Source organism: Elephas maximus, chromosome 19, assembly GCF_024166365.1.
Source record: "Elephas maximus indicus isolate mEleMax1 chromosome 19, mEleMax1 primary haplotype, whole genome shotgun sequence".
NCBI lineage: Eukaryota > Metazoa > Chordata > Mammalia > Proboscidea > Elephantidae > Elephas > Elephas maximus.
Window position 1 is genome coordinate 8,565,447 of NC_064837.1, and position 20,646 is coordinate 8,586,092.

The following is a 20,646-nucleotide window of genomic DNA, read 5'->3' on the forward strand; positions in this document are numbered from 1 at the left end:
GTAACTGATATGTAAGGGGAGTTAATGGAGAGGTTACATAGTGCCCTTCTGATTTTTTCCCTAGCTTTTTTTTTTTTTGGAATTGGGGCACAGAGAGGTTATGCTGACTCAAGTTACTGAAGGGTATCATTTTGATCAGCCAGGTTGGACCATGTACAAAAGGAGCCACAAACGAGAGGAATGGAGATTTGCAGAGAGAAGAAATGAGACTCTGTGCCAGCAGGGAGAGAGGGGGAGAGAGTATTGCTAAGGTTTTGGATGGCTTTGTACTTCTCGATCTTATCTTTAGTGAGGGCTGGTTATACATCAGGCCTTGGTCCCTATGAGATGGTTTTATATTCTTCAATAAAAAAAAAACCCATTACCGTCAAGTCAATTTCGACTAAAAGTGACCCTATAGGACAGAGTAGAACTGCCCCATAGAGTTTCCAAGGAGCTCCTGGTGGATTCGAGCTGCTGACCCTTTGGTTAGCAGCCGCAGCATTTAACCACTATGCCACCAGGGTTTCCATATCCCATAACAATAAATGATGATTTTATTTTTCTTTTTTGCTTCACTACTTTGAGTGAGTTTTTGTTTGTTGCAACCAAATGACTCCTGAGTAACCAATCTGAAATGAAAAGGACATACCACTGGCTTCATGTAAAACAAATCACTGCAGAAAATATTTACCTGCTTTAAAAAATGAGAACACTTTGGTGATTTTGCTATTGTGCTAGTAACTCATTGCCATTGAGTCCATTCCGACTCATAGTGACCCTATAGGACAGAGTAGAACTGCCCCCATAGGGTTTCCAAGGAGCAGCTGGTGGATTTGAACTGTTGACCTTTTGGTTAGCAGCCTGAGCTCTTACCCACTGTGCCACCAGGGCTAGAGGAGGGGACATCCGTCTGTAAATTCCTAGTATCTACCTCCAAACACAGCATGACAACTGTGTCATTGTTATTGTTCATGGAATATTTCCTGCTATCTGCCTTCCCTGCACGTGGTAGGATTGTACTGCCTGGATCCTGTGGTGGGGTAGGACCACATGACCAGATTTGGCCAGCGAATAAGATGTGAGTAAAAGTGTTGAGTGTCACTCCTGGGCTGCCATTTACTTGTCCTTGTGAGTCCCTCCAGAGTTCTGTTTTTCCTCTGCCTGGTGACTAGCAATGGCTGCTTCGCCGGCCTCTGGGTCCTTGAGTAGGATGAGGAGGTACAGAAGAAGCCTCTCAGCTGACCCACAACAAAGTGAGGGTGAAAAACAAACCTTTGCTGTTTTGTGGTACCAAGCATAATCCGGCCCATCCTGATTGATTCAGTGACCCCACATCACGCATTACCAAGAAAATCTGAACCCTCCATGAAAACCTCCCTCGGCAGCCCTTCCTTCCCTCTTCCCTTTTCCCTTCAGATGTTTAGATGCTCAGGCTGGGCCAGTCTTTAAAGATTCTCATTCAACCTTAGGATACCTTCCAAGTGTCACATAAGTTCTCTGCTTTTTTTATGATTAAAATTTTTTGGTTGATAGTTTACATACCTTACCTTAACTTTCTCCTCATCCCCTAAATATTCTTGGTAAACTCATTTTTTGTTTTAATTGCTTCACTGAAATTGGTTATCTAAAATAGACAGGCTACATAGATCAAGGCTGTTCTGATCCCCAGAATTCCAAGTATTTACTGTTGTCATATTGTTAAATATTTCAAAACTAAAAAAAAAAAAAAGGGCAAAATGATGTGCTCCTCAAACTTTACTATACATAAAGTCACATAGGAATCTCGTTAAAAATGCAAATTATAGGGCCCTACCCAGGGGTTCTGATTCGGTGTCTGGGGTGAGGACGGAGAATCTGCGTTGCAGTGATACTGCTGTTGATGTTCTGTGGACTACAGCAGAGTAGCCCTGGATTAGATGCTGGTCTTTACTTTCCCCCACGTCTGAAAGGAAGATCAACATATGGGCTAATATCCCTGGGTAACAGTGGAGGCCTTCTCTGTGATCGCTGGTCTGAAGTAACAGAAGTAGCTCTTGTAAATGATCCAAGAATGTGGGCACTGGCCTTAGTAGCCTGTACTTGCCACACTTCTCTAACGTTTGAAGTTGGGGCTGGAGGTGGAACAACTTCACTTCTCTCCGGGATTACTAAAATGTACATGTAAGCTTTATTTCTAAAGACAAACGCTGTAAACTAATAAACGGTTTAGAACTTTTAGTGAAAACACATTCACTGAGATTTCTTTGGCAGCCAAATTTTTGATTTTAGGAAATCACACAAAAAATTACGTTAAACAGGAGAGGCAGTTTCCTGAGGACCTTGTTCTTTTGTTCAGTACCTTTGCTTCCTCTATGCCCATCTTGCTGGTGCAAGGATAGACACGCTGGCAACTGGGAAGATGCTGTCTCCTAAGTGGTGGCTCCAGCCAAGGGTTTCTTCCTTCCTCCCTCTCTACCTTCCTATTTCACCCTTCCACCAGGGCCAGTATTAGCTGAGGTCACCAACTCGCTGAAAAGCCTTGAAGTCACAGAAGCAAAGACTAAAGAGGCTGAGAAGGATTTTAGATATTCTGTGGTCTGACCTATTCATTTTTGTTTTTATATGAGAAAATTGAGATTTAAAGAAGAGAAATAACTTCTGCCAGGTGATACAGCAAAATGCTGGCAGAGCAAGTACAATGAACAAGACCTCTTGACTCCCAGTCTGGTGTTTGTTCTTTGATTGTATCTTACTCTCATGGATTCTTCTGAACAGGACCAGTGTAGACAGTGGGATTGGTATTCATTGTTCACTCAGCAACCTCCAAACCCAAAACCAAACCTGTTGCCATCAGGTTGATTCTGACTCATAGCAACCCTATAGGACAAAGTAGAACTGCCCCATAGAGTTTTCAGGGAGCGCCTGGTAGATTCAAACAGCCGACCTTTTGGTTAGTAGCCATAGCTCTTAACCACTACGCCACCAGGGTTTCCTTCTGCAACCTAGACACCCAGAAATAATATGAGTATTGTTTTGTGATAATCGATGAAATATCAGACATAGGAAGGATCTCAGAGTCTCCAACTCCTATAAAAAACAAACAAACAAAAAAACCCAAAAAACTCCTGTAGATGAGGAAATCAAGGCCCAGAGACGGTATTGGCCAAGACATGCATGACATAAAAGTTGAGAACATTCTAGAGAATGTCCCCGTCATCTTATTAGAAACACGAAAGAAAATCTTTCTTGCTTCTTCCTAGATGTTTTGTGCTTCCTTCTCATGCTCTACCCGTGAGGAGAAAAAGGAAAATTAGTGTCCAAAGTGATACCAAAGGTGAAAAGCTGAGACTCCCAGAGCCTCCATGCTTCTAACATGAGTTTTCTTTGGCCTTGGCTTATTAATAATGCTACATTAAAACCTCATATATTCAGATCTCACCAACTTAGCATTAGTGACAGCTGTGACAGGGGCTAAACCGAGGTTTACCTTTGATATAAGAAAAAGTTGAACAAATTCTTACAGTTTATGAGATCTAAAGAGAATATTTAGCCTATTTAAGGGAAGAATCTTTTAAAGTATTTCAGAAGCACCATTTAGAGCACGATCAGAACTCTCTGACCCGTATCTCTTGACCATTTTTATATTAATTGCATATTATTCTTACCTGCTCAATGAAGGAGGTCCCCTGAGAGTTTCTATCAGGGAATGTGTTGTTAGTCTAATTTAGTCATTATATATATGTGTAAGCACTGTAACTGAATTGCACTTTTCTAAAAAAAAATGCTGCAATTCAGATTTTTGTTTTCCTCTGGATTTCTTTCCAATAACGAGTATAGATTGATGAAGCTTTCCTACACTTGTAATATGTATGTGTATATATACTTGCTATGAGTCATCATGGGTTAGAGACACTATGACTTAGGAGCAATTGTACGGTAATATGATTGTTGCAGTAAGCATATACATTTCAGAATATGTGTGTCGTTATATTTTATTATGTACAAGACTAGTAAACAGGTTTGCAGCTTTGTCTTAGGTAATGCATGCCATTGGTAAGAAAGAATAAATGGATTTTTTGGATAAAAGCCTGATGCATGTAACAAGAAGGGTGTTAATTACAAAGGAGTTCGGGAGTTGGTAAGAGAGTATAACTGATGGCTGAAGAAGCCCTGGTGGCACAGAGGTTAAGTGCTTGGCTGCTAACTGAAAGCTCGGCAGCTCCTACTCACCAGTCTGTCCATGGGAGAAAAATGTGGCAGTTTGGCTCTATAAAGTTTACAGCCTCGGAAACTCTATGGGGCAGTTCTACTTTGTCTTATAGAGTTGCTATGAGTTGTAATCGACTTGACGGCAATGGGTTTAGTTTTGGCTTTTTTGGTTCTAGGAACTCTGGAGCCACTGCATTTGGCTGAAGACCGTGTCCTGGTTAGCAACCCTTTGTTTACTGAACCTGGGCCCACCAGTATCTAGGCTGTGGTGTAAATTCATAAACACAGAACAACAGATGACCTCAGCAACAAAAGTGAACATATGCCAAAGATAACATAAAAGATGAATCCAGAGAAAAGAGGCCTTGAGCAAAACTCCACGTCTCAATCAATTTTCATGGTGCAACTTAATGGTCTGGTTTAAGTGACCTGGATATTTAACCTCTTGTACACTTACCATCCACAGTAACTATAAGAACTAACAAACACTAAAACCTGATGTCCAAGAATAATAGTGCTAGAGGAGATGAAAGTTATACAAAGTTTTAGCTTCTAATTCTGCTTTGAATTGGTATACCTTGTCTTGATACTAGTCTTAAACTTCCTTTCTAACATTCCTTTTGTTTTTTATTTTAAAAAGCATTGTGAGGTTTAATTTGCATACCATGCGATTCACCAGTTGTAAGTATACAGTTTGATGATTTTTAGTTAGTTTATGGAGTTGTGCAGCCATCACCACAACCCAGGCTTAAAACACTCTCATCACCCCTAGATGTTCCCTAGTTCCTGTTTGCAGTTGTTGCCTACTTTTATCTCATCCCCACTGATCTTCTTCATTCTTTCTGGATTTGAATTACGTTTGGAGCCCTGGCGGTACAGTGGTTAAAGCATTCAGCTGCTAACTGAGAGGTCAGCAGTTCGAATCCACCAGCTACTCCTTGGAAACCCCATGGGGCAGTTCTACTCTGTCCTCTAGGGTCGCTGTGAGTTGGAATCGACTGGAAGACAATTGGTTTGGTGGTTTTATTTTTTGTTTTTTGGCACTGTGTTTGTAAAAGTAGGCACGTGACTATTTTGAGAGGCAGGTTATGTTGAAACAGCTTTATTTTTTTAATCCATAAATATCTGTTACTGACAAAAGTGGAAAAATCCTCAAGACTAAATCTTACTGAAGTGGTATCTGTTTACAGTACATATAGAATGTGCTTTGACAGGTAAGTAGAACACTGAGATTGGCACAGAAGCAGTTGCGAGGGCACTGCTCACCATGAAGCTTATGAGTAATGGAGAAACTGCAAAGGTACAGGTAGAAAGGTATTTCTCATCAGTACTACCAGATAATAAACATGAAATCCATAAAGTGGGCTAATGCGTAAAAATGTTCATCAATCCCCCTTAGGAAATTGTGTCCCCCAACTAAAAATATCACAGTAAGAATTGCTTTTTATTAGAGAATTTCAAGAATTCTTTACTACAAAATGTCTAGTTGAGTTACAGAACTAGAGGAATATTTGCTGCTGCAAAGCAAACGAACGGGTCCTCCCGTGGAGCGGCATTCAGGGGTCGTCGCGTGGGTGGACAGCAACCTTGAGCGCGGTCTTCCTGTCCCTTGGAAGGAGGATGCTAAGGAAACATACAATGTCATTTCTCCGACTTGGAAAGGTGCATGTGTTTCCCGAGTCACACGAGGGGTTTGATGATGCTGACTTAGACTCTCCTTTCTTGCGCCGCGAGCTTTCACTGGGAGGATGGTAGAGCGTCATGAGGAGGGGCTAGAAAGGTGCAAGGATGAGGTGAGTGCCCACTTAGCAGCCCAGGTGGTCATGACTCCTCCTCTAACTGGATCGGAGCCTCAGTGTCTGGACTTGGTACTCAGGACACACGTTCCGGAGTGGGATATGACAGCGCCCACTGCCATGCAGCCTCCGCTGCGAGTTCTTTTGGGCTTGGAATGTGTTTACGAGCTGCCCTCAGATACAGGCTTCACGCCTGCCTGGGCAAACCTCTGGGGCTTTTTCCTCCAGCCCATCCGCTCTCTGAAATTGGAACCGTCTCCCTCCAGCTATAAGGACCACTTCAAAAATGAAAAATTCCAATTCAGAATCCCTCAGTGACACAGATAGCCACGATGATTGAGGTGTGTCTGTTGTGAGAGGGCTTCTGTGACACACAGCTGAATGCCTGTGGAATGGTCAGGCCCTTAAACCTTCAGGAGCAAGATCATCACTGGGTGGCCAACACCATTAGGCCCACCCCAGACTCTGGGGAGCAGTCTGGTGGCTGTCTCGGGCTTCTGAGGATGTTGTGGTGGGGCAGGCATAATGGGATAGATGCAGCTGTTTGCAGGGATGGGGTGAGGAGGGGTGTTAGCAGGGGGAAAGCCCTAGACCGTAAGAGCTGGGCAAAACTTCAGAGCTCATCTTGTCAAAGCCCCTCATTTTACCAATGGGGAAACTGAGGCACTGAGCGGGAATGTGACCTGGCCTAGGTCACAAGACAAGACAGAGACAAAGCCAGGACTGGAAACTGTGTCTCCAGAGCCCCAACCCTGTGCTTTTTTTCCTCATATAGTAGGCTGCCTTCCCAAATCAAATATAGAGCCCAGGAAGACATATCTTTTGCTTGGAATCTGTCATTAAAATGCTGCATTTATAAAAAATAACATTTGAACCCTGAAAAATATTCCATTAAAACACAACGCGCTTCCTTGAAAATATTCCAGAGCAAAGTTTCCCAGGTTTGAAAAGGATGATGGGAGAATAATGCATGTGGGTGGTAGGTAACATGTCATCTTTCCCCAGGGCAAGTGCTTTCTGGGGTCCAGAGGACCAACAACTCTTGCACATTTCCTAGGGCCCAGCCCACAGTTGCCTGTAGAAGGAATCTGAGGGCGAGAGGCTGGCAGCAGACAAGGTATCTCTGAAGAAGATGGATAGTGTTTAGTGGCAGGGATTTTTGGCAGTGACACCTCTGAAAGGGCAGCTCCTCTCCCTTCCCTCCAAAAGATCAGAGGGAGAGCCCTTGGCTATGTGCCCTAGGGTATCACTGGCAGGGGCAGGAGGTGAAGGATAAACAAAGACAGGAAGAATGTCTGTTTCTTCAGTTGTTTTCATTGAGAACTCTGATTGGGAGAACTGGAGACTACAGCAGGACCAGAGGAAAGAAACTGGGGTGGAGGAAAGCAAATGGAGGCAGATAGGCTTGAGGGGCAGAATGGAGTGAGGACAAGTGAATTGAGAGACAGCAAAGAATGAACTGGCTTAAGAGGCTGAGGTTCAGACAGGAGTTTGGGGGTGTGATAGTGGAAAGAGAGGAGGGGAAATCTGAATTGGGAGAAGAGTTGCAACTTTCTAGGGGGCAGACCCATCGCCAAGAAACCAGCGGGCCTGAGGGCAGAAGCCCAGTTAGGGGGTTAAGAAATTCTTGACAAAGTCTTTGTAACTCATCAGCACATGGAGCCAGGAGTTAACTGGAGGAAGCCAGGCAGGAAAGGCAGAAGGGCTCGCACTTCCCCACCATCAGAGGCCAAGGATACCAGCAAGAGCCTTCAGGGCAGCAGAAGGATGGAAGGGGAAAATAGTGCGGACCAAAGTCTATTGCCATTAGAGCAATGGGACACACAGAGGACAAAACGAGCAGAAGAAAAACTTGGGCTTTGGGCTTCCTTTGCTGAAGGAGGGGGACCCTTCCATGTGTGATAGAATTTACTGGTCAGTTGGGCTGGAAGTCATGACACCTGCGTTCCAGTCCCAGAATGCCTCCTTATCATGTGTGAACTTGTCCGGTTAATGTGCCTTTGCTTGTTCCATAAAACTTGGATGGGATGACTATGTCCCAGTTAAGAAATAGGATTCTGGATTTTAAAATGAGGGACTGGATTGGAGTAAGTTTACAGACCTCTCATTCTTCTTTTCTTCCTTTCCTTTCTTTCCTTCTTCCCTTCCCTTCTCCTTCCTCCTTCCCGTTTTTTCTGTCTTCTAGACCCAAGGGTGAAGCAAAATAAATCATTTAAAAGAAGCAGGGGTTCAAGTAGAATTTTCTGACAATGACACCAGAGGTTTTAAAACAAATAGTGGTAAGGCTGGGATGAGAACTGTTTGAGAATCAACCTATCAAACAACCCCTGAGACAGATGGACACCTTGTCAGAGACAGGGCTGGGGAAGGAGCCTTAGAAAAGAGCCTTATCCTAAGGCTGGAGAACTTTGTTTCTGAGAAGATGCTCCAACACAGGACATTAGGAGATCATTGTTGAGTGTGTTTGTGTGTAGATAGCTGGGAAAGAGAATTCTTACCCTCATCCATTCCTTCCCCTCCCCACCAGTGGGCAGCATTCAAGAGGATGAGGGCTTGATAGGAGTGCACTGGGCTGGGGAGGGACCCAGCTGTGAGAAACCCACCTAGTTTCTGGGAGTGACCAGCTGTTCTATTCAGATTGATTTCCTCTAGCCCAATCCTCTTGGCCTTGCCTTTTGGAACAAACTCCCACAAACCTGTGGGGGCCAGCCCTTAGGAAGGTTTATGTGTTTGTCGGGGAGGGGAACAGAGCATTGTCCTTGCCCTCACAGCCCCAGGTGTGCAGAGATCCCTCCCCAAAGGGCAAGTGAGGGCTGTGTCTATAACCCCTACCCTGCACCGCCTCATGATGTCTGCCAGGGTTTCTTGTGCACCGTGAGAGGTGAGCTTTGGTGGGAAGGAGGCAAGAGCTTTGGAATCTTGAAATAACAGGACTAATTGGTGGACTTGGTAAGATGAAAAATTCCCAAGGCTGCCACTGAGGAATTCTCCCTCTCTGCCTTCTTTAAAGGGCTGTATGCTGAACACAGAACTGGGGGAATTTAAAATCCCAGTTTGAGGACATTGCTTTTGGAATCTGGCTCCAGCCCCAGCCCAGTCTTCCTCCCAAGCTGCAGTTCTGAGAATGGGTGAGCCTCCTCCTTCTCCCCCCACCCCCAGCCTCTGGTCTTGGGGGCGTGGATGATGTTTGTTCCTTTCTCAGGAGGCCATCACAACCTGCCCCCCCCCTGCCCCCAGTGGCAAGCAGAGAACAGGCTGCCATTGGCGTCCCCCCCTTCCACCGACATGGCCTAGGGTATGGATCTGCCTGAAGCCTGAGTGCCCCTGCAGGTGAGGGAGTGCTGCGCTGCCCCTAAGCCCCCAGACCAATATCCTTGAGTACCATGACTTGCTGTTGCTATTGGGTCTTTGTCATTTTGATCCATAGGAGGCGCTGGGTAGTGGAGCTGCAAAGGATGGGAGATGGGGAACAGGAAGCAGGTGAGAATGAGCGAGTTCTAGACAGAGAAGGGGCCCGGCAGGTGGGCACTGACTGGAAGAGTAGCGGGCAGGTGCAAGACAATCACCCCAGGCCTCTTCATCTGGGAGCTGAGCAGCCCCTGTCCAGTAGGCCCTGCCTCCATCCTGCCTGACATGAGAGGTGGGAGACAGGCAGGAGCCCTGGGTGATGGGAATGGAGAGCCCCTGAGGCCCAGGGCGTCACAGTGCCCTCCCTGGCCTGGGCTTTCTGGCCATGGGCAGGCCCCTCTGGGGAGCAGAGTGGACAGAGGAGGAGAAGGCAGCCTGGGTGGCGGGTCATAGTTCAGACCTAGAGGCCTGGAGAAAGTGGAGATATAACCAAATGGCTGGGAAGGGCACCCCAAAGCCCCTGCAACCCATCAGTACTTTCCTCTGGGAGGGCTAGAGCCTATGCCCCGAGAAAACTCAGGGGGGACACATCTAGGGCTGGGGGAGGAACAATATCCCCCCAGAGGAGGGGGTGGGGGCATTGTGAGTAGGGCTGCCAGCTAGCTGGAACTGGGCAGGATCCCTGCTAATAAGGAGGCAGCTGGAGGACGGGACCCCCTCCTTATCCCCGGGCCTGGGGGAGGGCCTGGGCCACAGGGGTCAGCGCAAGAAGGGGCACTCTGTGAGCCCCGAGCTCCAGCAGGCAGAGAAGAATCATTATTGTGCTTATGGACACAGCAGCTCCCTGGCTCTGCAAGAGCGAGCAGGCAGTTTTGAGGCACTAGAAGATTCCTGTGATGCAGTTCTAGGTAAATGGATGAGACCGAGTAGCCTATCCGGTCAGCCCACTGACTGCGCCTGCTGGCACCCGGACCAGGGTCTGGAGAGGGTCTCCTGGCTGACTGAGCCTGTAGCTGAGTTCCCAGGAGGGGAAGGGGACCTGGAACAGGGTTGGCAAAGAGTCTGGGGAGGGAGGCAGGGGGCCTAGACCCTCTCCTCATTCCCCTGTGACCCTTCTGGAAGAGAGGGAAAGATGCTCTAGATCCTAGTTTGGAGGTTGAACCACCTGGGCTGTGCCCCTGGGGTATGGCTTTCTGGGCAAGGGCAGCCCACAGCCACTCCTACCGTGAGGAGGAGGGAAGGGGGAAGTACAGGCTGGAAGTTCTGCTCTAGGCCCCCCAGCTCTCGCCCTGCTTGCCCAGTGGCCTGGCCTGCCCCGTTACACGGTCACTTCGGTCTTGCTGGCTGTATAGCAGGTGTGGTGGCCCGGGATGTAGTGCAGCTGTTCCACGGTGTTGTGTCTGCGCGAGGCGAAGGCCTGGCGCTTGGCGGCTGTCTGGCTCTGGCCCAGGGTGGCGTAGGAGTTATCGGAGGCACTGGGATGGGAGTGCATCTTCGTCATGCGGTAGCGGTCCAGCACGGGCGTGGACACAAAGACGTCTGTGTGCGAGATGGCCCGTGACAGGGCCTGCTCAGGGAAGGCCGTCCGCTCCGGGGACAGCAGTGGGTCCTGTGAGTGCAGGCGCTCCGTGGACAGCAGCTGCTCGTCCGACAGGATGCGGTCGTAGGGCATGCCGAACTCATCCGGCAGGCCCCGCTCCAGGGACAGCACCCTGTCCTGCGACATGGCCCGAATGGGCCGACGGGGCCGTTCCCTCGGCAGCGGCTTCTGCTGTTGTGACATCTGGATGACGTTGAGGGGGAGGGTGCCACGGGCGGCCAGGTCTGGAAGGTGCCGCCTCCGCATGTAATACTCGTCGGCCTCCTTGTCTGCTGCAGGAGACACAGAGAAAGAAGAGGCAGCTGGGTGATACCATGGCAGGACTGCTCCACGTGGCTTCCACAGTCACAGCCCTGCCATGTGTGCAGGAATGAGAGAGTTTTATTGTTGTTGTCGGCTGTCCTTCAGTTGCCCTGATTCACGCACAGAGACCCTGTCCACAACAGATCGGACCTTGTGATCCATAGGGTTTTCACTGGCTGAGTTTCAGTAGATCGCCAGGCCTTTTTTCCTAATTCATCTTAGTCTGGAAGCTCCACTGAAACCTGTTGAGCATCATAGCAACATACAAGCCTCCACTGACAGACGGGTGGGGGCTGTGCACTGTGCACTGGCCAGGAATCAAGCCTAATCTCCCGCATAGAAGGTGGATATCCTGCCACTGGTCTCTAACCCTTTTTAATTTCATGGATTAGGACATAGAGACCCAGAAAGGTGAAGGCAGTGCTTCTCCAACTTTAATGTGCAAAGGAGTCCCTGAAAGTCTTGTTAAATGCAGATTCTGTAGCTCTAGGGTGTGGCTGAGAGTCTGCGTTTCTCACAAGCTCACAGGTGATGCTATGACCCTGTTCCAAGAAGTTAAAAGACTTCCTCAAGGTCCCCCGGAGTTTCTGGCAGAGTGGAAGGTGAGCCCTGGCCCCTGGACTCCCACTTAGTGTGGCTTCTACCACACCCTTGTCTTGGGACAGAGAGTGTTCCTTGCCTCTTGCTGAAACACCCAAGTAGTAGGCAGCAGCTTCCCAATGAAGACTGCAGTCTCCAAGGAAGCAGGGTCCCAGAACCAGCCTCTTGCTAGAATAAAATAAGATGCTGCAACTAGGAGGCTTAGCTGGTAATTTCGGAACATAGTAACACCTTCTCTGGAGTAACAGTCGATGCATAGGAAGCCAACACATAGACATTTAGCCCCCACACAGCCACATGCTCAGCCCACAGTGTGGGCATACCAAACCAAACCCATTGCCGTTAAGTTGATTCCGACTCATAGTGACCCTACAGGACAGAGTAGAACTGCCCCATAGAATTTCCAAGGAGCACCTGGTGGATTCGAACTGCTTACTTTTTAGTTAGCAGCCATAGTAGTTAATGACTATGCCACCAGGCTTCCCACAATGTGGGCAGGCGGGAGCAATCCTATATGTGTACCTCATTCAGATGCACCACCCTCCACTCAATCCCAGCCCTGTGAGTTGAAGTGCTGACTCAGATGGGAATGTGGACCTTAGGAATCCATGGCCTCTACTCTATTGCTAGGAAGAGTGGACTCGGGCATTAAGAACTAAAACAATGGGCTTGTCTGTTCTCTTCTTCCATCAAACTCCTCCCTCTTTATTCTTGGGGTTCCACACCAGCTGGCTTAGGTGTAGGGCAAGGGAATGAGACGCAGGAGGATGTCTTGGAGGCCCCAGAGGCAGTCCCAGATCCCAGGAAAACTCTACTTACTTAGCCTCTTCAGAGATGAGTACTTGCTGGGGTTGGTCTTCACTGCAGACTCGTAGGAGGGGGGCAAGTGAGCCAGGTTCTGGAAGGAACGGGAGAAGGAGAGGTCGTAGGGCTCGGTGGCTGATGTCAGGATGTTGTTCATCCGTGGCTTCTCTGCAAGAGAAGGGAGAGGTGCTCTGCGTTAGTGAGGATGAGTGCTGAGGCAGGCAGGAGGGAAGGCTCCAGGTTCTGTCTCTTCACTTTTCTTCATCCCTGACTCGAATTGCCCTTCTGCTTTCCCAGTCTCCTGTGCTAGGACCCAGGTGATGCTGGCGACTCAGTCTCCCTCATGCTCATTCCCAGCTATCAACAAGCCTGGGGGCAAGTGCTGTTTCAACTGCCGCTGCCACAATGGCAGTGTACCATTCCTTGAATGGCAACGTGACAAAGCAATGAACTCTTCCCCCGATGCATCACTGGGTTGTTGGATAAAAATTTAAGCCATTAAAGCTGAGGGGGATCTTAGGATCATCTCTTTTTGCTTGAGGCAAACCTTGTTCTAAGGCTCAGAAAAATCTGAGTTTGAAGGGCTGGAGTGACTTGTCTACATAGGCAGAGAGAGGCGGGTGTAGAACCTAGGTCCGCTGAGTCTCCAGTCCAAGCCCTGTCCACAAGGTCATTCCACCTCTCACGTGCTCCCTCCTGCGGGGGTCTCTCTCAGCCCTGCACCTGACAAACCACTGTGACCCCCAAAGCCATTTTAATTCCTTTCTCCAAAGCCACCTTAACTGCCTCTGAGCTGCAGGAGGAAAAAGTGTGGGCAAATGCTTAGCCCATCATCCCTTTTTCTTCTTCTTTCCCCTGAGAGAAAGCCTTGTGTTCACAAAATCTGAAGAGAAAGGCGCATTGTTTAATGCCAAATGTGGGAAAAAGAATGAGGGAAGGAATGGAGGAAGAGTGAAAGGGAAATGGAATGAAGAACTAATGGGCACAAACCAGGGTAAACTGGGTGGGTTTTGGGAGTCGGATTATGAGTAGCACAGGAAGGGGGGAAGTGATGCTGATCTGGGCGAGTAGCAGTGAAGATGGGGGACCAGGAGATGATGGAGATCCAAGAAGGAAGACTAGTGTGCCTTGCTGCTTGAATGACTGGAGGAAGCACAGCTGATTGTCCGGGGAAATAGTGGTACCATTCCTAGAAAGGGGGCAGTTGGGAGGCTGGAGTCTGGTCTCATCATCCCTTCACTGTATTTAGTATGAGACACCTCAGGACCAAAAAAGTACCATGAAGGGGTACACTCTAACTTTGCACAAATATGCCAGAGGATTATAGCTTCCGTGGCCCTTGGCAAAGAGAGTGCTGAACCATGGCAGACATGAGCACTCTGAACCATGGGGCAGAGAGAAGCACTCTTAGGCCTAGTCCATGGGCTGCCCCAAGCAAAGGGAACTCCTGGCTTCTTTATCCCTTCTTGCCTGTACTGCCACCCCTAACATTGGGGATGGAGCCAGGGGAGCCCAGCCAATGAGCTGATTCACATATGTGAGGGGGTGGGGAGATGCTCTGCATCCCCTGGGGATCAGAACATGCTGTACAGAAAGGAGCCTCCTGGCATCACACTGATGCCAGGAAGTGGAGTGGGCAGAAAGCTGGGAGTGCTGCTCACCAGAGCTGGGTAATCTCCACTAACCTCTTAGCTCTTGTTTCTTCACTTCTGGCCTTACCGAGGAAGTAAGAACTTCCCTCTGTCTGTTGGCATTGTACACCCCCCAAGGCCATCATTCAGCAGCTCGTCCCCTTCCAAATACAACATTTCTGGATGCTTTTCCCTCCCACTGTTCTCCATGACATGTTGCTGAGCCAAGGCCAGCCCTTCCTTGCCTTCTGCCTCCACCGTGATTACCTCTGCCCCCTGTTCATGCTCTACCTCCTACTGTGATGCCTCCCATCCTCTTCCTGTATCCAGATTCTCCCTTCACTAAAGGCCCTCCACTATGACAATGTCATGATTTTTCCCAGCCTGCAATGACATCTGTTCGTTGAGCTCTTATTGCTCTTCAAGTCAGTTTAGTATCTAATGTCTAGGTGACCTCTTGGGTTGGTCTCATTGACCTCCAAAGATTGTGCTCTCTTTGACAGCAAAAGCTTTGCTTTCCAATTTTTCTGATGCCTTCATAGTACGTGGCCCAAAATGAGGATCCAGTGAGTTTTCTTTGGTTAACTGACTAGGCACAGGCTCCCTCTTCCTAATAGCTGCTCTGCCAGCTTCTGAGAAAAATGTAACATCTGAGGAAGGAATGTATAGAATAACTCTGCTCCCACTGGGCTCTGCACTGATGAAGGGCAGGGACTGCATCTCATCTATCCCATCTCATTTCACAAGTGTTTAACTGGACAACCAAGTTGGAAGACAGAAGACAGAAAGAGAAGGAGGGAAGAATGGCTCCCCCTTTTTCTATGCAGGAAGCTGTACTTGTGTTGGCTCCTTCTGGGGAAAATCAGCTCAGTAATTGTTCTTTCAGAATATTACTAAGCAAGTGGGGGCTCTCCTGGATTGCCTTTTCTCGCTCCTCTTCCTGCAGCGGCTCCATCACCTTGGGCATTCTCCAGGCCCCCAGGCTGCCTGCCTCTGCCTTCTGTTTTTTTCTTTCAACATTCTTGCACATTGCCCACATGCCCATAACTTCTTTTACTGCCTCCAAAGCGTAACTTATCTTCAGCTCTAACCTCCCTCTAGCCTTCATTTCTGCATTTCTAGTTGCCTGTTGAATGATTTTTCTTCTATATCAATGGTTGTATCAAACTCTAGATATCCAAATACAAACTCACCATCAACAACTCCATTCCCTATACACACTGGCTGCTTTCTGGTTCCTTAGGTTATGTTCATAGTAAAAAACCAGTTGTCGTTGAGTCAATTCTGACTCACGGAGACCCTATGTATATCAGAGTAGAATTGTCCTCCATAGCGTTCTCAAGGGCTGAGTTTTTGGAAATAGATCTCCAGGGCTTTTTTTTTTGAGGTGTCTCTGGGTGTACTAGAACCTCCAAACTTTTGGTTAGCAGCTGATAGTGTTAACGGCCAGCACCACCTGGAGATTCCAATGATAAAATCCCCTATTTGTCAAATCAAGCTGGGCTCAAGACATCTTACTCATAATCGGCTCTTGTCAGGCGTATTCAGTTCGTCACTCAGTTTTCCTGACCTTGCTTCACCATGTTTCATACCTTAACCTTCCTTTCTATTTTGACTGTCAGCATCACTACTGCCATCATTGTCTTTGAACTGGTCTCTCCATTTTCTCCTATCTCTAACTTTTCCTAGACCTCACAGATTGGAAAATCTTATTAAACTCTTGCTTTCAGCACATATTTCCACCAGTAGCATGCATTGGAAGGTCATATCAAAATATACCACTCCCATCCTCCTAATTATAATGCCTCGCAATCTCACTGTTGGGGTGTTGGCAGAGCATAGACTGCCATGAAGGTAGTAGGTCTCCCTACCAGGTGGGGTGGAGAATTTACTTTTGTTTTTGGTTTCTCTCTCACTACAATGTAATGATGTTTTCACAGTAAAGAGAGAAGTATGACTGATATCTCACAATTTACATGACTGTCTCATGTTCTGTCAAGTTGTGAACAGGTACCAAAAATAGTTGTTCTCTGCTGTTTCAAATGTTGAGATCTCGTGGGAGGATGTCACAATCTATGAAGGCAACGTGGTTTTGTAACCCTTTGTCACTGTGCTAACACTCTACTGTTCTGCAATGTTAAGTGGGCTCCCCTTCCCAAGAGGCTAAAACCAAAATCTCACAGGTGGGTTTAGAGTTTTATCAATTATTGATTAGTTTAAGGAGGACAGATATGGTTTACCAATTATCATGTCACTAGTCAATGATACCACAGGTAGCTTTGGACAAAGAAGAGGATTATAGTCCTCGCCATGGATATATGGAACTTACTTCTGCAAGAAGAGATCTCGGTAGCAAGTACAAACTGGTTAAGAAAGGGTCTAGCCACATCCCTTTTGTGGGAGAAGACTGCTGTGGTATCAGAGACAGAAACACCGAGGGACAATGGTCGAAGAGTGAGAGTGGAGCATTATGGCCTAGGGAGAGGGCACGTGGCTCCTTACACCCCACTTGGTTTCCATGAGTCAATGATGCCCTGACAGTCATTAGCGGTTAGAATGGAGCCACTTGGAATGAGGATGGAATGTAGGGTGCTGTAAATCATCTCTCACCATGTGTAGGGGTCTGGGTAGCACTGCTTAAAATCGGATGTTTACACTGATGATCACCTGAAAGTCACAGAGAAGATAGTTTTAAAGAAGAGTTCAGGCATTCCACTGTCTCTCCAATACAGTAGCACTTCTCTTTACCTCTGATGTGACTGAGTCAAAGGAAGCATCTCTAAAACACCCAGCCCTTTGATGCCCTGGAAAAGTGAACAGCAGGGGACAGTGCCTTAGGCGTAAAGAACCTGCACCTGCTGTTTTTGTGTCTCTCCTCCTATTGCCATGGTGACCCACCCACAACTCTGGATTGTGATGACCAGCGATAGAGGCTTTGTGGGAGGGGAACCAGGAGAAGCATAGGAGGATGAAGATGAGTGGGCATTTGGCTAGTATGCAGACATGAGGTGGGGAACTGGGCAGGGAGAGTGGATTCTCCTACTTTTTCTTTTTTTGGTTAGGGTGTGGTTATCCAGGAATCGGAGGCCCTGACTTAAGATGCTCATGCTTTTTGGACATCCCTTTGAAATCCCTGCCCTTACTCCAAGCTACAGTGTCCCAAAGTGAGCTCATCATTTTATTCTCTAATGTTTGAACTTTTGTCAGTGGTACAAATATTCCATATATTTGGCAATGAAACGTCAGTCATCTTCACCATTTCCCTCCCTTCACCGTCCATATTCAGCGAGTCCCAAAGTCTTATTGATTCTTTGAAACATCTCTCAAATGCTTCTTTTCCTCCCTGATTCTACACCCCTGTCCTGAATCTAGGCACACAATATTTGCCTAGATACCTTTAATAATAGCCACTTAGCTCTACTGTCTGTGGCCATTTTCCACATAATTCGTCCTATATACTCCCACTGGACAAACTTTCCCAAACCAGTGTAATCATTTCACCATTCCCTTGGTTAAAACCAGACCCTTTCTATAGGCAAAAACACTATCCAATGGGAGTATGGGTTTGGGCAGTAAGACAGAACAGGTCACATGAAGATACTGTCTCGTTCCAAGACAGATCATTAAGTTATATCCAGGGAAGAAACTATTTGCCAAAAGTTGAATCAGTTCTGCACTGGCCTGGATTTCCAGGAGTGAGAATTCAGAAAGGGAGATCAAAGGTAGATTTTTTCCTGTTTGTCCTTCAGAGGCAAGGTGAAAATAGATTCATTGTGTGTTTGTTTTTAAGCAATATGGTGGCATTACAGAGGCAATCCCAGGAAATGGGAGAACCCAGGTTGAAGGGTGGACAGTGAGATTTAGAGAGAAACATCTCTGATCTTCCATCTCAAGTCTGTGTATCACCAGGAAAGGGGGGAGATTCAGATGAAGCTAATATATCCTAGTAACTAATTGTGCTCCAAGCTCTGTGCTAAACATTTTACAAGTGAATCCTCACAATGATTTTCGTTTGAAAGAGAGATGGAGTGGAGTAGAATGAATGTGTATTATTGGCCTACCATTTGCCAAACATTGTATAAAGTGCTAAATACCTTATTTGAAATATTTCATTATTGTGATTTTTTTAGTAGATAAGGTCGCAAACAGGATTTAAAAAAAAAAAAAAAAAACATGGCCATTGAGTCGATTTTGACTTATAGCGATCCTATAGGACAGAGCAGAACTGCCCCACGGTGTTTCCAAGGCTGTAAATCCTTATAGACGCACACTACCACATCTTTCTCCCGTGAAGCAGCTGGTAAGTTTGAACCACCGACCTTTTGGTTCGCAGCCAAGTGCCTGAACCACTGTGCCACCAGGGCTCCTTCACAAAGAGGATAGATGTCTTAAATTCAGATATTTGTATTACAAATCCAATACTTTTCCTTTTGTTTGAATCTTGCTTTAAAATGTTTGGCTAATATTTGATTTTTCCTCCATTGGCATTAGGGGAAAAATAGTAAAATTGAGATGAAAATTAAAACTGCCCTAAAATAACCACGACATTTTGTTGTATTTTCTTTTATTCCTCCCCAATAAATCACACACATACACACACACTTAAACAATATTGCAATGAATAACCTTTTGTATTTGGTATTTTGCAAAGTGAAAATCAGATTATAGTTCTTAAAATGGGGGAAAACATGGCAATTTGATCCATATACTTGTGCAAAATGACAAATGTATGAGGTTATTCATTGCAGCATTTAAAAAACTATTGTAGTAATATACATATGTATAACAAAAGGTTTTCCGTTTTAATAATTATTAAGTGCACAGTTCAATGGCATTAATTATATTCACAATATCGGGCAGCTATCACCACTATTTCCAGAAGTTTCTCATCTCTCCAAACAGAAACTCAGTATCCCATAAGCAATAATTCTCCATTCTCCTTTCCCCCTTGCCCGGAACCACGAATAAACTCTTATGCCTATTCTAGATATTTCACCTAAATGGAATCATACAATATTCATCCTTCTGTGTCTGACTTACTTCATCAGCATAATGTTTCCAGGGTTTATCTGTGTTGCATGTATCAGAACTTCGTCTCTTGTTAAAGGCTGAGTAATATTTGACTGTATGTGTTTGCCACATTTGGCTTATGAGTCGTCTGTTGTTGGACATGGGTTGGCTCCCCCTTTTGGCTATTGTGAATTGCGCTGCAGTGAACACTGGTGTACAAGTATCTATTTGAGTCCCTTTTTTCAAGTCTTTGGGGTAGACACCTAGGAGCACTGCAGCGTTCTTATAGTAACAAAAGAAAGGAAACAACCTAAATGCCCATATGTATATGTAACATACACACCTATATAAACCAATATAGTTCCCCCCTGCAAGCATGCTGTATAATCTTTTAAATCATTTTTTTAATACTTAAAGAACAGCATTTCTGGAATATTTTTTTTGTGTTGTGAAATATTCTTTGAAATATCTTACATGGCTTCACAATAGTCCTTTATGTAATTTAAGCACAATATATTTATTTAAACATAATATATTCCCCTACTGTTGGGCATTTAGATTGCTTAAAAGTTTAATGTTGTCACAGTGAACAACCTTGAACACAAATCTTTAGCCATGTCTTATTTCCCTAGGCTGATAGCTAAAAGTGGGGTGCAAACAGCTAACACGCTCAGCTGCTGACTGAAAGGTTGAAGCTTCAAAGCCTACTGAGCACAGTTCTACTCTGATACACATGGAGTCCCCATGAGTCAGTGAATACCACAGCAACTGGCTTTAATAACTAAAAGCTGCATTCCTAGATCACCAGGTGTATACACTACCAGTGACCATGGCTTGACAGATTTCTGCATAGTCAGACATTCATGCGTGCCTGGGAAATGTCCTATTTGATATGCATCTTATTATTTCATTACAATAATGGATTCTATTTATATTTACATATATATATATCTATATATAAAATGTATAGTTTTCTTTTTTGTGCTAACACTGTCAGAATTTTGTATCAAGGTAATGATTTTGTGTGTCAGATGAGAAGCGTTCTATCTTTCTGTTGCCCGGAAACTACTGACATAGTATATGAAGAATCTGTTCTTTGTAAGCTTGAAGGACTGCAAAAGTGGAAACACCTGATGTCTTTTTGGGCGTGAGCTTTGAGCTAGGAACTTGACTTATTTCACTGACTACGTAACAATAACTTCAGGAGTTAGATACTGTCATCACCAAATTGAGATGAGGAAACTGAGGTTTGAGGGGTTAAATAATTTGCCACGTTTACATGGCTAGCAGTAAGCTGGGATGCAAACCCAGTCAGGCTGGTGCCAGAGCCCATACCTTGACCATCATTCTATACTGCCTTCTCATATTTTCCAATATTTTCTTT

At 46.1% G+C, this 20,646-nt stretch overlaps 1 protein-coding gene and 1 long non-coding RNA gene across 5 annotated transcripts in view; one reads left to right on the forward strand and one right to left on the reverse strand.

Moving 5' to 3' along the window:
• LOC126062247 (uncharacterized) overlaps positions 1-20,646 on the forward strand; it is a 171,374-nt gene that overhangs the window by 57,789 nt on the left and 92,939 nt on the right. The window lies entirely within an intron of this gene.
• SHISA6 (shisa family member 6) overlaps positions 10,606-20,646 on the reverse strand; it is a 384,688-nt gene continuing 374,647 nt past the window's right edge. For 2 of the 3 annotated variants that reach the window (XM_049859564.1, XM_049859563.1), the window contains 2 exons: positions 12,637-12,789; positions 10,606-11,186 (listed from right to left, as the gene is read on the reverse strand). In XM_049859564.1, the coding sequence (XP_049715521.1) occupies positions 10,633-11,186; positions 12,637-12,789 (707 nt within the window). In that variant the 3' untranslated portion in view covers positions 10,606-10,632. Of the gene's footprint in view, positions 11,187-12,636; positions 12,790-16,862; positions 16,920-20,646 lie in introns of all 3 variants that reach the window. The other variant, XM_049859562.1, reaches the window with a different exon arrangement.